The 26,630-nt window shown below is 34.8% G+C and overlaps 1 protein-coding gene across 2 annotated transcripts in view; it reads left to right on the forward strand.

The window, feature by feature from the left end:
- LOC122574174 (F-box only protein 43-like) overlaps positions 1-23,284 on the forward strand; it is a 49,201-nt gene extending 25,917 nt beyond the window's left edge. Inside the window, exons 2-3 of one of the 2 annotated variants that reach the window (XM_043741427.1) lie at positions 18,463-18,527; positions 18,827-18,960. In XM_043741427.1, the coding sequence (XP_043597362.1) occupies positions 18,463-18,527; positions 18,827-18,830 (69 nt within the window). In that variant the 3' untranslated portion in view covers positions 18,831-18,960. Of the gene's footprint in view, positions 1-18,462; positions 18,528-18,826; positions 18,961-22,921 lie in introns of those variants that run through there. The other variant, XM_043741426.1, reaches the window with a different exon arrangement.
- Positions 23,285-26,630: the final 3,346 nt, after the last annotated feature.

The following is a 26,630-nucleotide window of genomic DNA, read 5'->3' on the forward strand; positions in this document are numbered from 1 at the left end:
CGTAAATTAATAAAAGGTAATAGAAAATAATTTGGTAGTATAGTTAATTTTGGTTAGTTTCCTTCGTTCTATTTAGAGCCGTACTAAATTTACTAGGAAGTGTAATCTCCCTCTTAGATTAACGAGTAATCTCTTCTTTTTGGCCGCGGAATATGAATATATACTGTAAATATAGTGTGGCAACCGTGTTTCCACACCATATCGATTTCCAGCAAACCAAACCGAGAGCTTAAAATCACGCTATGATGGTAATCACGCTAGTGGCATATCATTTCTGGACAATCCCTGTGCATATGTAGTGCTGTAAAAGGGAGAAGCGAAATTAAAGAGGGAAATTATTCGATCGAAATTGTGTTAAAACTGCTAGCAGTGTACTAACCGTAAAAGCAATCGTACGTATGTAAACAGGAGGCCGGTAATAAAGCGAGATACAGAGACTCGTCTGGTTTTATCGATCAATGAACGTCCTTGCGCGGCATGAAGACGTTCAAGGTCGAGGCTTAGCTCGATGCGTGTTAGAAATTCTCAAATGGACGTTGCAATTGAGTCGGTGTCACCATGTACAGAATGCTTCGTGCAATATATTTTGTACAAGTAATCTATTGTTTCCTTGTTTTATAAGCTTCGTGTAGTCATATTTTATCTTTCGCACACGTAGGTATACGATTTCTAATATAGGAAAGATTCCTTGAAAAGACTGAAGCGAACCGGAGCCTTGCGTAAAATTCTCAGTAACCATCGATCTAGTTTCAATGAAAATCGTCGTTCTGGATGAAGATAAAAATTGCAGAATATTTATCATAGATCTTTTCGTCGTGTCACTCTTTAACGGTGTAATTCAGAAGGAAAAACTTCTGGGAAAGGTTCGCAAGCCAATTATCTCTTTATTCTGAAGACTTTTTGTATATCGTATTCAAATCAATCAACTACAAAGATGAAAAAACACAATTTTGTCGTTCAAGACCTTGCTTCGGGGAAACTATGAAGGAGAATGTGAATATGTTAGCCAAAAATTAACCCAACACGTGTAATATACGTGTAAATTTTATTCTACATATTTCACTTATTTTCACACGCGCAACAACCTCCTATCAATTAATTACCTATTCTTGTCTAACTGGGAATTTCGGAAATTGTCAAGCTTGATTTTCTTAAAGACAAAGCTCCCCGCCGGGATTCTCTTATTCTTGATTTTGGTCTTATTTCGAGCCATAGAATCTCTCTGATCCCTTTCGTGCCATGAATTACGTACCACCCTGTATATATTATACGCGCACAAGAAAGATCGACATCACAATGACGTTACAATGATATGATTCTGTCGTGACGGAAAAATAAGTAAACAAAACGATCGTAAACAAAATGTTTGAAACCGGTCCCGTCCTCGAGTAGCAGCAGATGGTAGCGCGGAATTACCTTCGCCAGGTACCTTTGCAACTTCATTAAAGAAAACAACAACTCTAGTTAATAGTTGCAATTGAGAGGCATCGGGTAGATACAGTACCGATACCGATACTTGTACCGCATATCTACTTAGAGCTGGTGCTAGTGGTAGATAAAACCGGCTGAGTTTAATCGCGTTCAGTGCTCGGCAACTTTTACCTGCGCGCACCACCATCGACATCCGGTTTGTTGGTTCGTTCATTCATTGCCCGTTTTCTCAATGTACCGTCTAGGCCTTGGTGCACGTAGGTAACTCGGTCAACGTATCTCTCCCCTCCATTCTCATCCGATTGATTACGCTAGACTAACAAGATAATACACGCTGTATGCACAACAAGATTTATTAACTCGTTTAAGCAAGATGCATGCGCTACACGTGTATAGAATGGAACTGTTGCTGATCGAAATTCATATAAATAAAGTGCACGCTTTAGCGCGATTCGATAGTATCAGTATAAACAGTATAAATTCATATGGAATAGAAAACCGGATTTGAACAATTTATTTATTGTATATGGTTTTTCGGAGATGATGCAGTGCAGAGATTAAAGTGTTAATATAATATCGTAATATATGCATGTCAAGATAATTTATATGTCATAGATCAAAATGACAGGTGTCAAGATAAAAGTATAAAATCGCCTCTGTAGCGCATTGTTACAAATTTCACGCAAAACGCACAAAGGCCAACATTTCCAATAACGAAGAGACTGAAAACTATTTTGTGCTTATAGAAAATGGCACGTTATTAGCGTTATCTTAGAAAACAGACCGGTTCTTTCACATCGTTGTAGGTAACGAAAGCGAAGGTGGCTAACAGGTACGAGGGCACAGTTCACGGCTAACGACGATCCGATAATGAGGTAGAGATAAAGTTAAGGTGGGTGTTCCTTTGGTGTCAGGTTCGAAAGGCCATAGCTTGCGTCAAGGTCTAGACTTTGGAGATTTACTCGTGGGACAAAGGACGAGAAAGTGCACAACAGCGCAGAACACAAGGTAGCACAGATACGAGTCGTTAAATCCGGGTAAACCAGGATATATCCTCTATCTTTATACGTAGCTTGCTATAGAAAATCAGTGAAATCAATCAATACGTACATATAGTACAGTATATATCAAGGAAATTAAACTAAAGCAAGTACGTATATTATTAAACTGATTTTACTAGCAAAGGTGTGTTGTTAAATACAATATCTACTATTTATGGAAATCTAGAGGTTACTGCACAATGTCAGTTGTTGCAAGGCTACTACTACGGTAGCACTTAGCATAGCGCATTTTGTCAGCATCGATTAAAGATATAGAACTGCGAGGTTACGAAAGATTTAGAGAGAAGAGAGCAAAAATCTCTCTCCACTTTTGTATTTTCGACATTCCCGATTAACGAAGGTGTTGTGGAGTTTTCACGTTACTTGCAACAAAGGAGCAGGTCATAAAGTACTTAAGTAGTAGGTAGATAGTACGTAAATAAATACGCATTAATAATGTCACTTGTCCCACTACATTTTCTTCATTTCTTTTCTTCTTTTTTTCCCTTTTTCTTTTTCTTTTCTTTTTGTATTCAGTAAATGAATTGTATCTACTAAATGAAATGACATTTAAGCTTAAACGTATGATTCAATGTTTTAGAACATGGTTAGAATAGAATTGGTTACAGCGTACGCAATAAACGATAAATTAATAGGAATAAACCCTTGGAGAGTTAAGGGATAAAATACACTGGAATAATGGGAAGGAACGCTTCGAAGGGACCTGTTACTTATACATATTTCTTTTTATCCAAACCCTGCAGTGTCATGTTAATTTAGATAAAGCCTATTGCGGCAGTAAGGTAGGTAGAACGCGGCACGAACGTTGTAAATTCTTCTTCTACGCGGCCCTTTTACTTGTCTTTGTCAGGCTTTCTGTGAGTGCCGTTCGAGAGGATTATGGATTAGCAATTTACCGTCATAAAACGTTGCCTATGTTAGGTATGGATTTACCGGTTGTTTCATACCGAAAATGTTCTATTCGTATTTCTTCGTTCGGACAAACGAGAGGCGAGAGACCCGTCGCGTACCGAGAACTAGTCAATTGTTTTGCGAACAATCGCCACGAAATTTTTACTGCTTTGTTCCCAAACACGTCCGCTGTTCAATGCATTTCATTTTTATGTTTATTACGTACTTTAATTATATGTTGCGAACGGTGTAGACATTTTTCGGTATGTTAATTAAACAATAATGTTAATTAAACAAGAGTAAAAGGTATAAATATTTCCAAATGTAATAACATATAATTACTCGTGGGAATGGTCACCGTGATTTTTCATACATTCTTGAAAATCTGAAAGAAATATACATATTGCGGACAAAAGTTAGATAATAATCATAAAATATTAAAATGTGAAAATCAATTAAATCAAATCTCAACGATATTCAATTTATTATATCCAATGTTTAAACACTTGATCTTCAATAGGGAAGATAATTAACAAATTATTTAAACTTATTGAAATTTGACTGAAAAATTTCACCGCTTTATTTATTCAATTTATCAAATATACAGTTTCGTTTAATTAAATAGACAAATTTTAATTTACTTAACTTACTTGCAATCTGATGTTTGCTGGGTGAACATTGCTAATACGAACGTTAAAGTTGAAGAGGCAAGACTGTAGCTTTAAATTTTGCTAATTGCCATTGAATATTAAGTGACCGGAAGAGAGAGAGATTTCTAACGGACGTGCCAACGTTAGACGTGTGAAACATAAACGTTATGTTTGCAAACGTTTCTAAGAAAAAAATGTAACACCTCAAATATACAACACGATTCGAGTTTCTAATGTTTGTATTTATACTCTTATCTACATACGTGTCCAATTATAGACTCGTGAAAACGTTCAAACCTATACATGTACATATTCGTGTTCGTAAGTTTAATTCTACGCGAATTTTTCCAAACAGACACTACACTCTCTTACGGCCAAAATGGTATCGATGTTTGACAGGTAATATTTTCAATCTTATTCGACAACCTTTTACCACGTACCAGTACCTTCGTTTTATGTCAACATCAACTACGTATTTCTATTTCTATGATTATTTTTGAATTTTTCAAATATGCAACTCTAAATTGAAATTTCAATTTTGATCTAAATCTTAAGTCGAGCAAGATTTATACACACATATATAAAAGATTTACAGATTATAAGCATTAGTGTTAGATTAGAGATAAGAAGGCGATTAGTGCAATAAAGAGCTGTAAAGAAAGCTGAAAGTTCGTCCAAAGCCGAGAGGCACGGACTAAATAAAAATAATAAATAATAATAATATAAAAGATTTACATACACATATATAAAAGGTGATTTTTTTTTCGGATGAAATGTGCTAATATTTGTTAAATAGTCAGCGGAATGCGCGAAAACATTATTACCGATAGGCTGTTTTCGTGTCGGGGTTTCGCCCCATTCTCTTTTATGTTCAACAAGATTCCACTCCGTACTTACGCCTTTTGCTCAATTCGACATTTCCATTCCATTCCATTCGTTCCCTTTCAAAATAAACACTTTCGATGATGATTATGCGACGTAGCCGCGTTAAAAGCAAAATTTATAACAGAGTCCAATCATTTCTATACTAGAGGAACAAACTGATAATTAACGAAATTTGTTTCAATAGAAGAAAGTTGTTTGGTTTATATTAGACACGGAACGGTGCGAATGAATGTACGCCTATAATCTCCGTTCATACGTAGTATCTAACAGCTCGGGTACATCTCGTTCTACGCACATATACCTATAATGAATTTTACAGTAAGGTGTAAAATTTGTTAATCTTTGTCTTTACTGTAAAATAGAATTATATGACAAGATTTGATAGAACATTGATGCCTACATTTAAGACAGCAAAATTTTACGTATATTTACAATATATGTTTATTAAATGATGATATATATATATATAAAATTGTTTACGTATAATAATATTATTATTATTATATATATATGATATTATTATAGAGAAGACACGTTATCACGCTGTTACAAATCGAGAAGAATTCACAGACAATATTAGACATCGTGCTTGCAGAGCTAATGGATAACGAAAAAACGATTCTGCTGATAGTTCCAGGATGTTCTATCTTTTCGTGGAAAAAGAATGAAAAATCCTGCTAAAAGTAGGTTTCAAGTCGCAATCGCAAGCCAAATATATATTTGAATATAGTTCTAATACTAAACACTAAATGCTCTACTATCAGTCATGTATCGTATCGGACGTAACATTCTTATCGAGGACAACGTTATGAAACGTAACATGACCGAAGAAATTCGATACGCTACATGCGTACAAATACGTTTAATTGCAACAATATTTGTCCAAACTAAATGCAATCCTGCATTCAGCACCGCTTCGATTTTGAGCGTGTCGTAGAAACCAATTTTCACGTATACTGTAATTTATTTCAATAATTTAATTTACATTACTTTACATCGCTTTACATTACTGTAATTTATATTTCATTTACATCTTGTGCATTGAATTGCTTACGCTTGTTTACGATTCTACTCGCTGGTTTTAAAAAAATAGTATGTAGGTGGATCAAAAGAATCAAAAGAATATCGCGTACCCACGACTCGCGTCAGAATAGATGTTTTCACTGGAAAATCACATCTATTGGATTGGCAACTAAATGATTGCGCATTTTGTCATTAGGTGGTATTGACAAAATCCGCAATCACTTAGTTTCCAACCCAATACACGTCATTTCACGATGAAAATTAATTTACTGTCAGCGTTAATGTTACATCATTGTAACAATGATTCACCTCAAATCCGTTTCATTAAATATCGTAACAATTTTAAACTAAATATTACAAGCAATTTAGATCTTTTACATCTTTTATCTTTTGTCTTTCGTACATTTTGCCATAGAATGCGTATAGTAAATGCGTAAAAATCCGCAATTTACGTAATTATTTCCGTCGATTGTCGATGCATCCGGCGTACTCTCAATAACGCAACAAAATTGTTCAATAACGCTTTTCGCACGTGATCCGTTCACGAATATTCGCTGCTGTTACGACGATGCTTCGCTTACGTATTTACGTATTTACGTATTTACGTATTTACGTATTTACGTATTTAGCCATGGAACACATTATTGGAAATTGCTCCGAATCGCAGAGCTGCATTCTTCTTTATCGAGAGTTCGTTGACCATAGCAAAACATTCCGTTAGGCAGCGCACACTGCCCTTTGGTTCGGCGGTCTCTCTGGGTTGCCGAAAAGGAGGTACAGAAAAGAACCGCGTCGCTGGCGTCGCGTCGCGTCGGTGGCACCGAGTTCTCCCTGCCGCGGCCGCGTTCTTAACGAGCAACGAGAAAGCGACGAACGTGCTCGCTCAGGAATAAGAGAGAGAGACAGTGAGAAATAAAAGGAGAGGACAGGATTGATATTACCAAAAGTTAGAACGACGCGGACGCCGACTGAAAGAGAGAGACTGAGACAGGTCCTGTTGCCGGGCCCCTGTTGCTACGCGGTTACGGTGCATCGTGCTGAATTCGCAACGAGACTTTTTCGTGATTGCGTTGAATAATGTATGTGTAATAGACGCGTGGCCCTGGCTAGCAATGATTTTGACACTGTCAGAGACACCTTTCTACCACGAACGGTCTCTGTTTTGCGCAGGACGGATGATGGCCTTGAGCAGGTCACGTCATCCGACAAGATATCATCCTGCATCCTGAATCTTGCCGATCGCTCGATCGATTGCTAACTGCGTACATTCGGCGCATTCTCCTCCATTCTCTGCTGACTAGCTTGCTTCGCCGCTCGACCTTTCCATTCCTTATTCGATAATTATTTTCAGCACGTTTCTCTTCTTAGATACTAAACATTTACAATAATCCCGTTTATACTTGCTTCTGTATTGTAATTTCGGGTTTTTAATGGGATTCAGTGAACATTACGTAAGTAAAATACTTTAAAAGTGATAATTTAAATAATATATCGTCGTCATTAAATAAATAACGTATCGACATGGCTTGTAGTTCTCTTTAATATATTACACATATATGTCAAAGTATATGTGACATATATGTAATGTAACATTGAGAGAGAGAGAGAGAGAGAGAGAGAGAGAGAGAGAGAGAGAGAGAGAGAGCGTGCTTGTGTAACTGACTGCCACGATGTGTTATTAAAAAGAAAAGATACGCGCGAGCTTTGGTCCTAGCAGGATTAGTCGAAATTCTAGGAAAATGATGACGATGCACATATAAATACGCGTTATTTTATCGATAATTTCGAAAACCACATCTAATCAAGTAATCAGTGAATTAATTACTTTGAATTTCTGTTCTTCGAAACTATCTTAGAAGACGCCTCACAAAGATCGTATTTTTTGCTTCTATCGATGTGAAAGTTTTCAAATTAATGTTTCCAAAGATAGAACAATTTTCGCATCCTCTTATATACCTTTTAAAGCTGCAATTGCAACTAGATACAAAAAAAATTGTAATTAATAGCTAAACAGTAACGTTCTACATACGATATACCGTACGTATGTATACTAGTCTTTTATTAGAAATTTTTCAAATACTGTAATCTGTCACAAGTACACATTTATAGATGTTTTCAAATCTATACTAGATATTAAAATCGAAAATGTCTGAAATAGCAAATTTCCTTTTTATGTAACTAATATAACCAATGGTATTACGTATTACATATTGGAGTAAGGCGTTTCACACACACGCGAAATGTTTATACGTGGTTTATGCTAGACAGCAAAATTTACTTGAGAAAAGATAGAAATGTTTGAGGTCTCGTAGCCTGAATGGAGGAGCCGGTATCGTTTCATGGTTTTCCCGCGCGTTTGCGCACGCGTCTTCCTTGAAATCTCTTCAAGGCCAAGCAGATCTTAATGAATGGTAAAGAAATGTCTCATTGGCAGTCTGGCTTAGCTTCTTTGTATAGCGAAGGTAGGAAGAGGCACAGCACACGTACAAAAAAGGAACGTGACAAAGTTTAATGACAAATGCTTTTATTTGGAAGGAGAAAAATCTTTTACTTCGTACCCGTTATTTACTTTAATCAAAATTATAAACGTAACTTGTATCGAAAATTGAGTTTGTAAATGAAAGCAATACGAAACATTTGACTAATTGATCCTATTACGAAAAGTCATCATATACATATAAGCCATCATATATATACACATGTGTGTATAAATCATTTTGCGGCGGACCTCTAGGAAATTGGTTTGGAAACGAAAACAGAGTAACAGAAAGAAATGGCCATTAAGGTTGAAATCGCCCGCGGAACAATTGTTTCTGTGTGCGAAAAATTTCTTCTTCGTTACAATCCAGAGGGCACAGAGTCCATGGGGACAAAATAAGGAACGCCCCCGAAAAAAGAAAACTGCGCGCAAGCTTCGGGGAAAAAGGAGAGGAGGAAAGAGGAGGAAAGAGCAAAGTCGAAGGCAGAACTTTCGCGCTCTCACGTCCACGTGCTACGTTGTTATTGTTGTTGTTGCCGTCTTCGTCTCTGGTCTCATCGCGGTTGCTATCCCTTTCTACGTCTGCCTTGGTCTCTTTTTCTTTCTCCGTAGACGTTTCTCTGTCCTCTTTCTTCAAACGTGTTTCCTTTTCCGTTCTCCTATCTCTCTTCATCCTTGAATCTTCTCTTTCTCCCCACCCTTTGACTGGCGTCACGAAAGGCGCGTTGGCGTCACATGGTGGGGATCCCGATTAACGGACTCTAATTGCATAGCAACAGTGAGGCCGAGATAATGATACATCTGACGTGCGTTGCCGGAGGGCATCTGGCCCACTTCGACCAAACGATCCCGGGCCCATGCACATACACGCCGTTCCTGCGTGTTTGCGTGCGCAAAACCCTCTTAACTCGCACGCAAACTCGCGTCTGGAAATACAAGCCGCCAACTTTTGGCGCGAATCTCTCTGGAGAACCCTTCACCAAGCGATATTCTTCCAACTTTGGTCTCTCATCGTGCTTACGAACACGTACCATATGCATACGACCGAGCTTGAATTTTGCTTCATTACTACCTAGACTACTTTGCGTATATTGTCCAACTAAATTTTTCCCTTTTCTCTCTGTTATTTTCTTTGTAGGAAAGAAAAATTCATTTTAATGAAAATTAAACGTTGAAAGGTGGAAAATTTTACCATTACGATTTCCAACGTTCATAAAATTTTTGCGATGAAAACATAGTCTGTGTGTATGCGGGAAATGTATTTATGTTGTATATGTAATTTAAAAAATTAATAGGCAAGACAAGTATAATGCTACGAGATAGATAGAAATTCATTACAAAGCAAAGTGCTAATTGAAATTGTGTACACATATTAACATGTTAAAAGATAGATTGACTAACACACGAATATCTTTTAAATCATAATATTGCACTAATGATAATTGGGACGATAGACGCTTGTTTCACAAAATTTTCTCTCCAATTATTTGCAAGCCTTTGCAAGAAAATGAAATTTTATCATCTCTTTAGTACCATAATTCATTTCCTGTTTGTTCAACACGAGTATTTCATACAACTAGCCGTTTCTTTTTTTTTTTCCATCGAATAGAGTAAATGATAATAAGGATACGAGATGCCGTCAAAAAATGAGCTTTTCCATACAAAATATGCACATATTTTCGTAAGCGTCTTATAACCGGTGCGACGCGGCGCGTCACGGCGCGTCACGGTGCGTCACGGCGCGGTACGAGCAGTTCTTAAAAATCTTTTTATTCCTCATCCTGAAAGAGCGAACATTTGGGTCTCTTTTAAACTCTCGCACGTACATTTCTACCTGCACATACAAAGTCATCGACGGGTATATACCTGTTCACGGTAGTGGTGTACCTTGGACCTTTTTGTCCCGGAACCCGAGATATCCGTCCTTCTGGTCCGACACGGCTTCGATTGGTCTGAAAAAACTCTTCTTTTGCCTGATAGAAATCGTGCATTCGACGAAGAACCAAAGTAGATCGCATTACCGACTGCGCGTCAATCTTTATTTGTTCCAATGACCCGCTTCGTATCTCTCTTCGAGCAATCACGTTTCAACTATCGCTTAAAAGTTCTAATAAAAAGAAAAAGTTCTAATTTCATGCAGATATCTATATTCTAATACAAAAAATATCGATAAATACGTAAAATATGTGAAAATGAAAATTCGTATTGGGTTCTGTAGAAAGTGAAGTTTAAAAACAATTTTTCGCGATATATTGGACAACTGTTTTATCCTGTTCAGCGCTGTTTCTCCGAGTATAGTGTCGTAGATCTGTAACATATGTAATTTCTTGCTTAACGAAGAACAAAATAGATAAACGACAATGAGATTTTGTTTGATGTTTTGTTGTCTCGTTGAAAAACGCCGCTTGTTCGTCCGATTAGTTACGAATCTCTTTCTTCAATTGCTACATTTAAAATATCCAATTTGTCGGATTTAACATTTCATTACCTGTTTGAAGAAAACTCGTAATAAATGACTCTTGTATAATTCTGTCAAAATTTGTAGCAGAATGCGTTAATTTTCAAAAATGTTATAAAGTTTTCGTTCTACACGATAGTCGTAATAGCTTAAGGCAACATAAAAAAATGAATCATCATGATCAAGCTTTAAATTTTTATCTTTTAATTATCTTTTAATGCGTATCTGGAAAAGATAATTATTTAGTTAATTTTACAATTAGTTCTTTATCTCTTTACCCTTGTCATATATGTATATACATATGTATATATGTATAAGAGAATATTGAGAATATTGGAAAATTCACGAAATTTAAAAGTATTAAAAATACTTAACTGGTGTTAATTGCTTAATTGATCAGTATAGAGAAAAGATAGAAGGCAATTGTGTGTGAGAACTACGTAGACCGAATGATACAGCTTGTTTGGTTACTAAGCGCGCGCCTGTTTCGAATGACCCGCTCAACGCGACCTCGAGACAATCTCTTAAATTTCGTCCGTCACTTTCGGCGGGAATCAGAACGTATGTATGTATAATTCATTAGGATTGATAGGTGATCCGCCTATTAATCTGTTTTTCATTAAACTGATGGGGTTTTAATTTTCTTTTTGAACGTTGATTTACGAAATTTTAAATTAAAGAATCTGCCTTAATTTAGTATAAGTAGTTTATGAATGCTTCTAAGTCTAAGGATAGTAAAAATATGCAGACGTTTGGAGAAATCACAAATCGGATATCGTAATATACATAACTCATTTCTCACGCAATTCTCTTTTTAATGTTCTTCAAATGCATTCAATTTTTTATACGACTTTCAGATCACTTTTGGTGCCTATTACTCAAAATTGTAACTATTATTAACAACAACAACAACAACAACAACATCAACAATTATTATTATTATCAGTATTATTATTACTATTAGTGTTTATTTTAGTAATGAGATCTAGAGCCTAGCGCAATCTCTGCTTACATAAGATATGTGATTAATAATAATCATTACCTTATATCGTATAGTAATAACTATCGTATATATAATAAAAATTTGTAATAAAATTTAGACAAAACGTAGACAATTTTTACAAAACTGTACGTATCAGTAGGTATAATATATACCATTTTTTTAGGGCGATGAAGGTTATCGCCTTCTTTAAAAATCGAGCAAAATTATAATAGCGATGCAAGACCTGGTAATTCTCCGCAAGTTTGTAAGTTCTTCAACGTTATTTGGAATGTTACTTATGTTATATATATATATATATATATATATACATACGCGTTGACGTTCTATTTGAAGACTCGTTAAACGGTCATCACTCATTGATACTGAGGGTTCCTTTGAGTGACCTTGACGCCTTTGGTATCTAGATGAATCGATTAACTAATTATAAACGATAAAAGAGAGGAAGAGAGAGAGAGAGAGAGAGAGAGAGCGGCAATAAAGCACATATCGTGAAGGACGAGGTCAAGGTACCTGTATTGTATGTCTATTGCCGATTATTTTCAGGGGTAATGAAACATAACAAGCCGCCTTTCTGCCATCGGATCATCGGTAGAATGCATATGTACCGCCTACATATTCAACTAGAAACTTTCGAACAGTATAAAGAGTTAAAATACAAAGTTATTATGAATAAAAATACATATTTAAACAAAGAAATGCAGAATGAGAAGTAGAAATTTAATTACGCTTATTGAATATTAGTTTCGATGAAGATAATTAGATCTATTAAGTACTTTTGCATAATTTATCGGTACCTATATCAAATACCACTACTGTATTATTGGATTCGCAATCACTTAGTTGCCAACCCAATAGATATCAGCAGTAATCTGTTTGAAAATTTATAAACTTACTTTCAATATTCCGATAAAAATTATATCGGTCATGGCATACAATGTTGACATTTTTTTACAAGTATTATTTTACAAAAGCTTATTTGTAGGCAAATATTATAGTATTATTTGCTAGAAGATATATCATCGTATACTTATTATATACGTACATGTATAGCGTTCGAGAAAACATAACTTGCTGTTGCTATGCCATTAACACATTTTAATCCAACCTTTAATTAGAATATCTTTTAAACTAATGATCTTTTGGTGTAAGTGGCTTAATAATCTTTTACAAAGAATGTCAAGCTAAATTGATTAATGAATTTACTGGGAAAAATATATGATTTCGGTAGGAAAAATAAATTTATCCTTTATATACTACGCGTCAATCTATAAAGGGACTAGTCACACGACATATAGTATCTTTCTTGAAATCATTTAATATTTGTCAAGTTGTTGAGAAATGTAATCACACAACGATCGAGAGTCTTAGTATTTTTTTTTTCTTTTTTTTTTTTTTTTTCACTGGGAAAAAGTATTCTTTTGAAGGCCCAGGAAACATCTGGTAGGCGGTACCTATATCCGAAGGCAGCTATATCTTAAGTTAAGTCAAGTCTTAAGTTATCGAAGGTGTTTGCATTGCAGATTTAATACCTTCTCTTCTGCACTTCCTTTCCTCGACGACTAAGACAAGGCTGATTTAATACTTTAATTTACCTTTTGAATAAATTTTTGAACGCTTCGTTCAATATTCGAATAATAATTCGATTACCCCGATATTAATTAAACAATTTAATTACAACGCGAACAGTGTTCATGTCCTCTGAAGCACGATTCATCAGAATTTGCCGAAATTTCATATACACGTCGATCAATTGAGAAGTTATGTTGATATACGTTATCGATTTGAAAATTTTATCTGGAATTTTACTGCATTAAATTAACCGATTAAATGTGAAACGATAGTTGACTGACAAACTATATGAGATAAAGACCAAGTTTCTGCTTGTAATATTATCGGTTGTAAAGGGATTTAAATATAATGCAAAAGTAAAGCTAACTCTTTCTGTTAAAATTCTGTCAAATTTGGTATATTTATAATTACTTTTGATATTAACGTTAATAGACATTTGTGGGATATTTAAAGATGTTAAAATTCACAGAATTCATAAGATATAATACAGAGGAATATATAAAATACTCAAAGTACAATATTCGCTTTAATATTTAATGAAAAAAATAAATGTCGAGGTTCTATCTTTTTGGTAGATATTTGAATTAGTATGCATAACATGGTATCAGCATTATTTTGTTATTGACGGAATTAAAATATTTGTATCATTTTTAAATTATCTAATATTAATTTTTTTTAGTGCAGAGAAAGATTGCACATCAAATAAAATCATTAGGCACGCTACAGTTTTTATAGAAAGTTTTCAAATGTTCGAATATTCATACATTAACCTTGAATCTCAAACAGACGACGAAAATTGTTTCTGTTGGTGCGAAATTCGGAATGGTAGCGCGAAGGGTGAGATAAAGATCGTGATTTGTTCGAATTTAGGGACGGTAGGTGACAAAGGAAAGGCAGAATCCTGAACAACCGTAAACGAGGAAAGCTGCGTGCTGGTCGATAGGATTAACTGAACCGGGATCTAATTTGATGACCGAATCAGAGCCCGAAACTCGATACGCTCCTAGCACGTTTAACGGGGATATTGAATTACCGGTGTATACACCTTAATTCAACGTGATAGGCGAAAAAACTGAGATAAGTGGTCTGAAATTTTGAAAGTCCCGGTTATGCCAATCTGCAGGTAGTAGATTTCTAAATTCATCGAAAAAGGTTTTTTTTTGATTACTACCGAGATCTCTTCTAAAACCAATTGAAATCTAGATATCCTGGGTATCGATGTAAAACGTCACACCTGAGATAATAGTTATTTCTACTCGTTTCACTGTGGATTCAAACGATAGTGTGCTGCAATAACTATATCGTAAATTTTACAGTACGTGTTACATTTAAAAATTAAATTTTCCATAATTATAGCTGCACACGCGCGAAATACATATCTAATATAGGAAATAGCAACATAAATGATACAATAAATATTAATAACAATACATCGTAATTGTGTAATATAACATAGACGTTAGAAATATAACAAAATTTCCCGGCGAAATTATAAACATTTCATAAAATCAGAAGCAAACTAATATTTTTCAAAGTCTTATCTCGCTAAAAAAATACGTGGCTGCTTGATCGTTAAATGTTTAAAATAAAATTATATCGTTTGTCGCGTATTATTAATTTGTTTAAGATTTTTCCACATACCACATACGTGACAGCAGAACTATTAGCGTAAGAATTGGCCTCGTTTATCAAAACTGCTACTTGTTTGCCTATCCGAAACATTAATATCTATTCTTACATTTTTCACTCGTTCCCCTACATTAATTCTACAATCTTTGAGATGTTATCTTGGCATCTCTATTAATAATCGATTCCGCAATTCTCTAGGAATTGTTAGCGATAACAGAATCAAAAGGGGGCGGGGAGGGAGGGGGGCTGAAACGACTATTGAAATTGAAAGCAGGATAATTAATAATTTGCTGTTTTACAGTGTACATATTTAATTGTTCTTTCGTTAATAATTTAGATACTTTTGAAATATTATTTTTATCATAAAAAATAACATCCCAGCGAAAAGCGATGGCGATTGAAAATGAATTTAACACTTTAGCTCGTACGTATATATTCGTTGTACTGTATATGTGCGTATGTGCGTATGTGCGTATGTGCGTATGTGCGTATGTGCGTATGTGCGTATGTGCGTATGTGCGTATGTGCGTATGTGCGTATGTGCGTATGTGCGTATGTGCGTATGTGCGTATGTGCGTATGTGTGTATGTGTGTATGTGTGTATGTGTGTATGTATGTATATATGTATGTATGTATGTATGTATGTATGTATGTATGTATGTATGTATGTGTGGGGTATTGTATATGTGCATGTTATTATTTCTTTTAACTATTACACAAAATAATTTTTTATTTAATTCGATGAATGCTTTTTGATTTAAGGAGGAGAACTTGGTAAAACATTTGATATTCTTATACAAAATTGTTATACAAATTCCAAACTATCATCTTGTTTTTCTTATCGAAACTATTTCAGCATTTTCGATTAAATGGTTTGCAAATTAATTGTGGTGATAATATAGCATAGCTAATTTTAAAAAATGTGTCACACTATTATTGTTTTAAGTGTGAGAGTGCCGTCAATTTCATTTAATATGTGTAGAATTTATCAAGATATAAAGGTTCCGGTTTTAAACGGTTTAACGCAGCGCTTGAAATTATCTCATGACTAATTAATTATCGCGGTCAACGACCAAGTGGAAACCATTGAGAGATTAGCGTATTAGTTGTTTAATTACCGACTGCTCTATTCAATTTTTCATACATATCTGTCCTGTTTTACAGATATCCAAGACCAAACTAACAGAACGTCAAAATATAAAATTTGAATAATTTTCGTAAATGATTATCTAGTGTAGATTATGAACGTTTCACATATTAGAACACGATAGAAACCTGTAACAAATTTAGTAGATGTAAAACCTGATGCTTTCACACTTTTTCAAAATTTCACTAAAATTTTCTTAAAATTTTCGTCGTATCTATTTACATGATAAACTCTTACATAAGAGGTTTTAAATTATTCGGTACATTTAGATTTTTTTTATTATTTAACATAATGAGATAACTTTTTAACTTTTAAATGAGATTCATATCACGTCTTTTATTTTATTTTGTTAATTATTTTATTATTACACACGCACACGCGCGCGCGCGCACACACACACAGAGTTTTACTTGACAATATCGAAAAAAAAAAAAAAAAATTAAACACGAAAACTAATTTTCTTTACATTTAATACAACTCAACAATAACGCGTATCTATTCTATAATGAAAAAAATGTAAACGCTAGAAATAGCATAAAGAAAAATTTGTTCGTCATAATCATTCGTGATGATATTTATTCCGGAAGCGTAGAATTTGTCGTCCGTTGCATCCAGAATTTTCTCTACTTTTCTACATTGTATTGCTACATTCTATTAAACCTCTTATCGAGCTTACTGTACTGTGTTAGCTACTTTATCGCTAGGAAGTTGAACGGGCAGTCTAGTACTAACCTCAAGAATATATTCGATACATCATGATTTTCGAAGAAAAACTAACACAAACAGTTGTGATCGAATACAATGACATGGTTGATCTTCGTTTCAACATTGTGCTGGCGCGGCGCGGTGCGGCGCGATGCCTGCGTAGTCAAGAATTTTTTATCTTCGTTCCATGAAGTTTCAAGGCGGTACTGTGTAACATTGTGTGGGTCTATTCCCACATGCCCTTTTTTTCCATGGCTATCTACGCGGTAGAACGAAGATTTTTCGGCTCGGTCGGTCGTTATGTACAACTGTTCTCACTGACAAGATTTATCTCTCTTCGAGAAGTTTACACCGATATATTAGAACATTTCAACGTTATATTTCAAATATTCTAACGGATAAGTATCAGAATGTATTAGTAGGACTGTAGGGACTGTTGTTAAGCCTGCCACGTTTTTCCACTTTCGACTCAATTATTTATATATTTCTAACGTTAAAAGATATCTCCCCTTTGGGCAAAATGTGATAAAATATGTTAAACATCTTCTTAAAACATTACAAATCCTCTTTATTTGCTAAATAATAATAATGGAATAGTAAGGCTGAAGCATAGAAATTCGAGGATTAACATCCTAAGAGTTGGCTAAAGTTTAAGAAAGTGTGTCAAAATAAAACTTGTTTTTTATTACTTTGTTATATCAGCGTTCATAAAATTGTATCGGAAATTACTTTTTTTAGAAAAACACCAACATCCTTTTTGTATTTATGGTACTTGTGAAGAGATATTGTCATGAAAATGGATATAGACTAGATTAAGAGATGGATATAGAAGAGATTAATCAATATCGATAAAATAATTCTATACATAAAAATAGGAAAGCGAGTTTCGCGTTGATATCTAACTCATTATTGACCACACTGTGTAACATGTGAAATTATTTTATCTTATACGAATATTTTATGATATATGTATAGCGATTCAAACGTTGAACATTCCTCACCGCCCTAACTTTGGTAATTACATACGTACATTTATTCACTTTATCTGAACTTGTAATGTTGTTTCCTACTAGAAAAGTTTCATGCTACATTGCTGGCAACCTTCACGTTAACCATCTTATTATTGTGATCCAGAATGTTAATTGCTTTGTAGATTCTTCATTTTTATAAAGTACTTTGTGTTTTTTGAACAATTTTTTGCAAATTTGCACGGTGTGTTGCGAGGTACAGTTATTCACAGAATTAAGCGCATAATTATATGTGCATACTCTTACATATAAAATCAGCCACCATTTTATGTTGCTTCTTTTATATATATATATATATAAAAGAAAAAAAAACAAAAAAAAAAAATAGTCGAATCTCTCCATTATAACGGAGTTTACTACATATCGTACATGTGTACGACTAATCTTCTGGTAGTGAAATAATGAGTATTTTATTTCAATTTATTTTATTAATCGCTCATTGCAATACATATGTATGTATATATTCATACTGTACTATTAATTAATTACCGTTCGTATTACAGTTAATATTTCATGGGCTTTCCTTTATGATGAATAACTGCCTGCAATCATTTGGGCATGGACAGTAGTAAGTTTTCAACAAAGTTTGGTTTTATACATTCCCAATCATTTCTCGAAATTTCCTTAACACATTCTTTTGACGTTACATTGCACCCGCAGATTAACTGTTGTTTCTGTACGTTTTCAGTACTATAAATGTTTGCGTATAATATACAGTTGCATATACTTGAATATTAATATTATATTTAATAGTAATAGAAAATATTTCTCCTTTTAGTTCAACTTTGAATAAATATTTTTGTCCCTCACTGTATTGTATGTTACACACACTATATATACATTGCTCAGATATATATATTTTTATAGTTGAAGCCCGCAAGTAAGAAAATGTATGATATCAGATTCTCCGCACTTTACAAAGGAGCAACTTGAAAACTATCTGTCCGTACGACTAAATATATATATATATTTCTGTTTCTGCCATCCTCTCAACATCCGCTTAACGAATATCGATACAGTTATTAGTTACAATTTATAGATATATATTAATGTTAGTTATTCGTAGATTAATATTAAAACACATTGTAAATATATCGCCTATTTTTGTAAAAGGAGAAAAAGAAATTCAAATGTATTATTATACGAGGTTATTCCCTCCTTTCACTGTTTCATAATAATAAAAATACTTTTATTACAAAATGACACAAGAGTTCGACAATGAAAAAAAGGTGGACTGATCTTATTTGTCTCGCGTGATCTTCATCTATATTCCTGGTAATTGTCACGTTCTGCATACATATGTAAGAGTACGCTCAATTTTGTGTAATGAAGTATACAAAGTTCCGTTGTAATCATTCTCTACATTCTACAACAGTCTACGCTACTGCTCTCGGAGAAGTATACTTCGTTTGGGTTGCAGGAAGTGCGTACGGTCTACACTAGGGGGATATTTAGGGTCCGTTGCGTTACGACATCACTTTTCGTAGATACACACTACACATTGTTGCGCCAGCTGGCTGCTATATTATGAGGAAAGGGCTTGTGGTAGAGTATAGAGCGTAGAGAAACCCTACCGTCGTTTTCTACATTTCGAACCCAACTGCCACAGCCAGTAGACGTTTCTTTCTACCGCCCGCCTGTGATGGGAGAAAATATTACCACGCTTTCAAATTTTTAACTCGTACGATCCTTTCCGTAGAAACCGTATCCTCCAATTAGTTTCTCCCATATTTTACAATGGTGTCGTCGATTCTCAGCAGTTTCTTCACGATACACATTCAAAACGAACGTTTTTGTTAAATGTAGACTTTCGATAAAAAGAAGACCCGTACTTTGTAGACTTTTGTGCGACTTCACACGTGGATCTAAAGTTTTCCTTTACTTAGAGAAAAGAGAAAAAGTTAAATAATCGTTTTCTCTAATCTGAATAAAATTTTGACGAGTAATAATTATTATAAATAAAATGATCTGATACTAGTATAGTAACGTGCATATATCAAATGATATAATCGTAATTTATTATTCTCATTTCGAAAATAATTTGATATCGTAAATTTCATTTCTTAATAACTTTTTAATAATTCCTTCAATGATTTAGTTAGCGCTATCAAATGAAATAATAGTAAGTTTTCAGTATTATATATTAGACTTTGCATATAGATATTTGAATTAGAAGCAACGAATCTAATCATTGGCATTTTCATATAATATTGTTACAAAATTTTGAAAGTGATGTTTTTTGAAAATTTCTCAATTTGTAAGCTATAAATAAGATATCGTACGAATTAATATGTGTAAGTTACAAATAAAATACGGTTAGGGAAGTAAACGATTCAGTGATATGAATATAATTCATTCATGTGTATGGGAGCTTTTGGTCTGGTAACGAAATAAGGAGGAGATAACATCGCGTGCATACTTACATATGGTGATCTGTGTCCTAACTTGCGTGGTCCACTTCTTTCCCGCCAGAAATTCTAGCGCCGCCGCCGTTTCGATGTTACGTAGTTTCGGATTCATCCAGACTGCTCGGAATCCGCGCTCGGTTGCTAGGCAGGGACATTCGAATAGCTCACATTTATTGTTAGTTGTAAACGTGCGATGTTTTATGGTTCATTGCATCGAAGAGAAGGGAACATAAGATGTTCGTTTAATAATATTCGATTTTGTTCTCGCATACTCGATTGCTTAAATTTTCTCACGCATTTTCTGCCGTGCTAATTAGCAATGCACGACAGATGCTCGGTAGCTCGCTTTGACAACGCTGTTTGTTGTGTTCGTGACGTGACGCTATGCTGAATTGTAAACGCATGCAATCCATGCGCTCCTTTATCATGAATGGCTCCTTGCTCGTAAAAATGTCATTGATTTTCTACTTTTCTTCCTTTTTATCGTTCATAAGCTTTATGATCGTTATAATTTTTCGATTAACTTTGATACATCGAAGCAGATTATTCGTAATCTTAACCATTTTCGTACTATAATGGATAATTTGAAGTATTCCGTCTTCCTTCCGTAAATATCAATTCTCCTGATTTCATTATTTCTATATTTATACTAAAGAATTACAGCAGAAGCTTTTGTCAAGGAAACAAGTAAATACTCGTAAAATTCATATCTCAATACAATAAAACACAATACTCGGAATTTTATTATACTTCTATATGTATATAAAGGAATATCTAAAGGAAAAGGCTGTTGTAAGTGAGCGAAAAAATGATTCGGTTTAAGAATCTTTATCGAAATTTCCCATAAAAGTACAGTCGTCGATGTACTTACATCGATTTATTTTGCATGTTGAAATTTAGAAGTTGTCGCTCTCCTTCGAGCTGTGACAGCTTGTGAAGATGCACACGTGGAAGAGTCTAAGAATCTTCTTGTAGTCTTCGTGTTAGGATACAGCTCAGCGCTCCTTTCACTTTGCGTTATTGCAATATGTCATCCTGACGCGAACAGGTGCAACCTGACGTAACTATACCGATTAATTAGTGTTCCAGATGAAAGGATCTAGAACCTCACAACATTGTCTTTTCCTCTAATTACTTTACATTTTTGGCAATTAAGTAAATAGGAAATACCAACTGCATTATCTAAAACTAGATAAGAGACATTTGAGATAATACATATAGGACGAGACTAATGGATCTTTTTCACACTTGGACCATTAACCACTTTTATTTTTTTTTCTTTTCTCTTTTTTTTTACTGAAATGTAACATCCGTTGGTTTTAACGACAATAAGTAACGATGAAAATATATTTTTCATCCGCCATGGTGCAAGTCTATTTTTATTGAAATTGCATGAAATTTGTTTCTATCACGCTAGGTAAATTACCATACTTTCTTTCTTATTATTTATATTATTTCATTTAACATGTTTTGGTGTCAAACGAAAATTAAGAATCTTGTACAACCCTTAAAGTCAAGCAATACTAGAATATTGAAACGAAGGAAAGTAGCTATCACTACACCGAATGTTTACCACCTTCTTTCGATATATTTCGTTAAAGAAATTGAGCAAGGTTTCTTTGATTAACGAAAACTAGGTGTTTCTTCAATGTTTCTTTAATATCATCATATTTTGTTCGTTAAACGCATTAATACAGTTTTCTATAAATATATTTATATAACGGCATTTTATGAGAAGAATTTTAACGTTGACGATATTCCTAGTATCGACAACGTACTTTTTGTTCTAAATGTTATCTGATAAGTTGAAATTACCCTTCGACACGTATATACATATTTGAAAATACTTACCCTTAGCGTCGTATCATTATTCTACCCGACCACTGTCGATAAAGTATGAATCTACTACTCTCATAGTTCTTTGGTAATTCTTTGGACGGTGTGTGTGTTACCATCCGTGATCTTATCGTTGTTTGTAATACGAAACTTACCTACAGAAAATACATATATGTATCATGCACATGTGCGTGTGTATGTATGTAGACACATTTTCTATTTTATAATTTCCGAATAACGCGTATCGTTTCTTAATATTACATATTATATTTCATATTTGTTCTATATTCACCAGTATAGTAATGTATTGCCTCTAGAAGATTTTTCATACTTGATGCATGCTGCGTTTATTCTATATACTATATATATATACTCGAGATATATATATATATATATATATATATATATACGTTGGAAGGAATTGTTAAAAATTTGCTACGCTATTAAACGTATCGATATCAGTGAATACAGAATTATCACAAATAACTTCGTACTATTTAAAATTCTACGGTTACTTCCAGAATAAATAAATTAGAAAGAAAAGAGATACTTAGGAAGAATTGAATTCTCGAGTATACCTACATATGGAACAAGAATATGCAAACGTACATATAAGAAAAACCTGATATTTATATTTGTAAATGTAAATTAATATAATGATATGATTATAAATTAAGAATAATTTTAATAATTATTATTGTTATTTCGTTGTTAACAGGCTAGTCGTACACTCGCGCCCTGGGAACATTTGTTACCTTGCCCGAGGTGTTCATTTCCCTGTCACGTGGACGGCGAGAAAAACGTGGGAACATGTTCGAGGCAAAGTTGCTCCATGGAATTTTGCACCTTCTGTTCATCGAGGCCACACACTGGTCCTTGTAAAACACCGCTATTAGCCACACCGACCAAGAGGAATAAACGGCGGCTGATCATTGGCTCGAGACAGAGTAAACGAAACCTCAGGAGATTATGAACGCTTTCGTTGGAAAACGTCGTCGATCGTCGGGAGTGTCTTATTAGATGAATTTCATCCAAAAAAAAAAAAAAAAAAAAAAAGAAAAGAAAAGAAAAAGAAAAAGAAATCATAACGCATCTTTCGACGAAAATGAAATTATAATCTTGTTGCACAGTGCGAGCGCGCGCGTGTCAAGAATTGCGAGGAATATTATACTTGGGGATTATTTAACTGCTGTGACACGTAGTATTTTAAAAATCTAAGTGGTTCGCAACCGGAAGAAAAGATCGATTAAACTGTGTGTTTAAAACGCGTGAAACTTATCCGTATTTTACGAAATTTTAAAAAGACTTGAAACTTGTGATTTGTGAATCGTAAAAAAAGATGGGATATTAATGATAGTATATTATGGATTCACACACACACGCACACACGCACGCACGCACGCACGCACGCACACACACACACAAATAATCGTTACACTTTATTTTTACAAATCAGAGGGATGGCGATTCAAATCATTAGCCTTTTATAACTTTTCTCGCTTTCGAACCACTTGCGATATTCGTTTAATCAGGCAAGCAAATGGAGGAGAGAGCAAGAGCTAACGAACTCTCGGTAACTAAACAGTCCATCGACGTAAAAGCCACACAAGATACGTCTTTTGGAACGTTATTGATTCCGCGGTGAGTTAGTGGTAAGTCTATGAAATATTAAAACGCGGTCTCACAAAGTTGTTAAATTCAAATTCAGCAAATTGAATATCGCCTGTTTAAGAATCATAAATTCGCGATGTGATTGAGTTTTAGCTGCTGCTCGATTAACTCGACTTTTACGTGGCTCTTAAATTACATAATTGAGTCGAAGAGGAGATTCGACGTATCCCTGGATGTTTTGCTTGATGAGGCGGAGAAGAGAGACGGGACCGTGGATCGCCGATTAACAATACGGATAAGAAATACAGCAAGAGAGAAAAAAGAAAATACATACGAGGAAAGAATATAAGAAGCGGGTCGTAAAACTTTTAAGGGCATGAGCCGACGCTTCGCGTCGACCACTTTTTACTCGGTTAAGGGCATCGTGTGTCGCGACTTAATGAAGCCAGTAAAGGGAAGACGGTTGGTTAGAAACCAAGTTGCACTCTTTTCGCCCGACTGATTTTTTCTATTACGCGAACGCTCTCTCGTGACACGATAACCGTCGACATGTAGCGCAGCGTGTCTTCTCTAGAACGCGTATATACACCAGCTTTTGACTTTTCCACGAATCGTTTGCCTTATTAATTAACTGGTTGTGCGTTTTCTCTGCCTCCGTCGCCGTAGTCTGCAGAGTTTCATTCGTTACGCATCGCTAACAAAAAGAATATAACCGAATCAAGGTAAGAACGCCAATTAAAGTAGATCGCCGAAAGAAGGATGTGGCCAACCGTTGAATTGTAATAAAATGAAACGTTGCCGCTAAATGTTGCCGGAATGTTAACGCGCGACAAAATGAAACCGAATTTGTTCGTGTCTTGTTTTTAAATATTTATCGACTCGATGAAAGGCGGCGGGGTTATTTTAATTTTACTACCTTGACCAAATATATCTATGTTTTTATGCTTTTATTGCGAACAATAATCCGTTAAGAGAGTACAACGCGTTGTCCACGAAAAGACCCGGCAAGCATCTCAATTGATTAAATTATTTGTTTGTCTCTCGATGTTTGTCAATGTTTTTATCTTAGTAATGTTATTAGATAAATTGAAAACACTTAAACAGGTTCGTCAGGCAGGAAAAAGAGCGTTTCTAGTTTTTTTAAACTTTATCCCTGGCTAAGTTGCAAAGCGATATATAGCAGCCGGAAATTGTTGACTAATTTTTAGGAAAAATTTATCTTGTGCAATTTAATCCCGTCTTACCTTACTGTTCGTCGCGAATCGTAATCCCTCGATGCGCACGTTCTTTCCCTCTTATCGCTTACTCTCCTCCTAAGATGCGATTCTCTCTCTCTCTCTCTTTCTCTCTCTCTCACACTCTCTCTCCAAAGAGAACAAGGAAATGTTTTGTCTCGCGTGTGTACGTATTGCTGCTAGTCTAATAAAATACGAGGTCAAAAAAGGATTGCCATGACTCGTAAAAAGGGTCGCTCAAAAAGTATTATTGAAGTATGTATGTAGCTATAGGAATAGTAAGATAACAAGTTGTATGAGTCAAGTATCGGGGGATAGAGGAGCGGTAATGACGAAACCTTCTCGATGATGGAGAGTGTTACCTTTGATCCTTTATCGATTGTAATTTTACCATATCTGTATAAACATCCTCGTTTTTACATCTCGATAATAGCGTTTAGCACTATGAACGATCGCGCGACAAAAATCTGCTAGGCATTAAACCAAGTAATTGAAAGTATTATTTTTATATTAATGGTATTGGTCTACAATCCATGGAATTTTTTGAACAAAAATTAAAGGTTGGTTCAGACAGGATTGAATATGGTTTGCGGTCAACTAGCAAGTGAAGTTGAATTTACACTGTTTCATTGTGCATGATCTTCGAGAAAAACGGATGGTTCTTCAAGGGGGGGGGGGGAAGAAGAAAACGAAAAAAGAAAAAAGAGCAACATCGCTTTTATCCTCGTTTCGTCTGTAGCGATTATCCACAGTAAAACAGTGTAAATTCAGCTTTATTTGCTAGTTGACTATAAACTAACTCAATCGTGTCTGAGCGCGGGCGGTCGGACGGCGCGCTGTGTCGGGTCTCTTTCAATCCGTACTAACGTAAATTCGCGTAGAATAACGCAGACAAATGATCACCAAGTAATCGTCTTCTTTTTTTTCTTTTTTTTTTTTGTTCTCTGTACTGCGAATAGAGTCAATTTAAATATCGAGCGAATGAGACAGACCGATGACAATATCGATTCCCGCTGCAACCGATAAAACCGGCAATCTATATGTATATGTATATGCGGTATGTATGATTCTTCTTGCGACGCAAAATTGTCTGATACTGATCGGAATTGATTCCGACTGTTAGAATCTCAGGTTTGATTTCCTCCGGTTCCCCAGCGGGTACAATCTCCTTCTAAATGAAGTTTTCGTCAATATTGCGCTCAGGGTTTCAACATTCGAACCGGTACAAAAAACGAGGATACACTTTTGTGCCATTATGTAATTTACGCCATAAGAATTGCCATAACGTATGTTTTTTTTTCTTTTTTAAATTATTATTAACGTTTTTCTCGCCCTTCTTGGGAGCCATACTTTATTTTTTACATCGTTCGTAGTGTTCTAGTATGCCATATCGATTCTTTGTACGTCCGTTTTAATGTTCGAATCAAACGTCAGTTTATTTTATTTAATATTTGTTCCCTTCTCTTCGTTCGTTCGAACGTTATTTTTGTACCGGTGTATGCTGGATCGCGAAAGACTGCATGTAAATAACCAGCGCATAGTAATATATTCGTATTCGGTTGAATTTCGTGATCGATACAG

The sequence above is a fragment of the Bombus pyrosoma genome, linkage group LG13, assembly GCF_014825855.1.
Source record: "Bombus pyrosoma isolate SC7728 linkage group LG13, ASM1482585v1, whole genome shotgun sequence".
Taxonomy (NCBI): domain Eukaryota; kingdom Metazoa; phylum Arthropoda; class Insecta; order Hymenoptera; family Apidae; genus Bombus; species Bombus pyrosoma.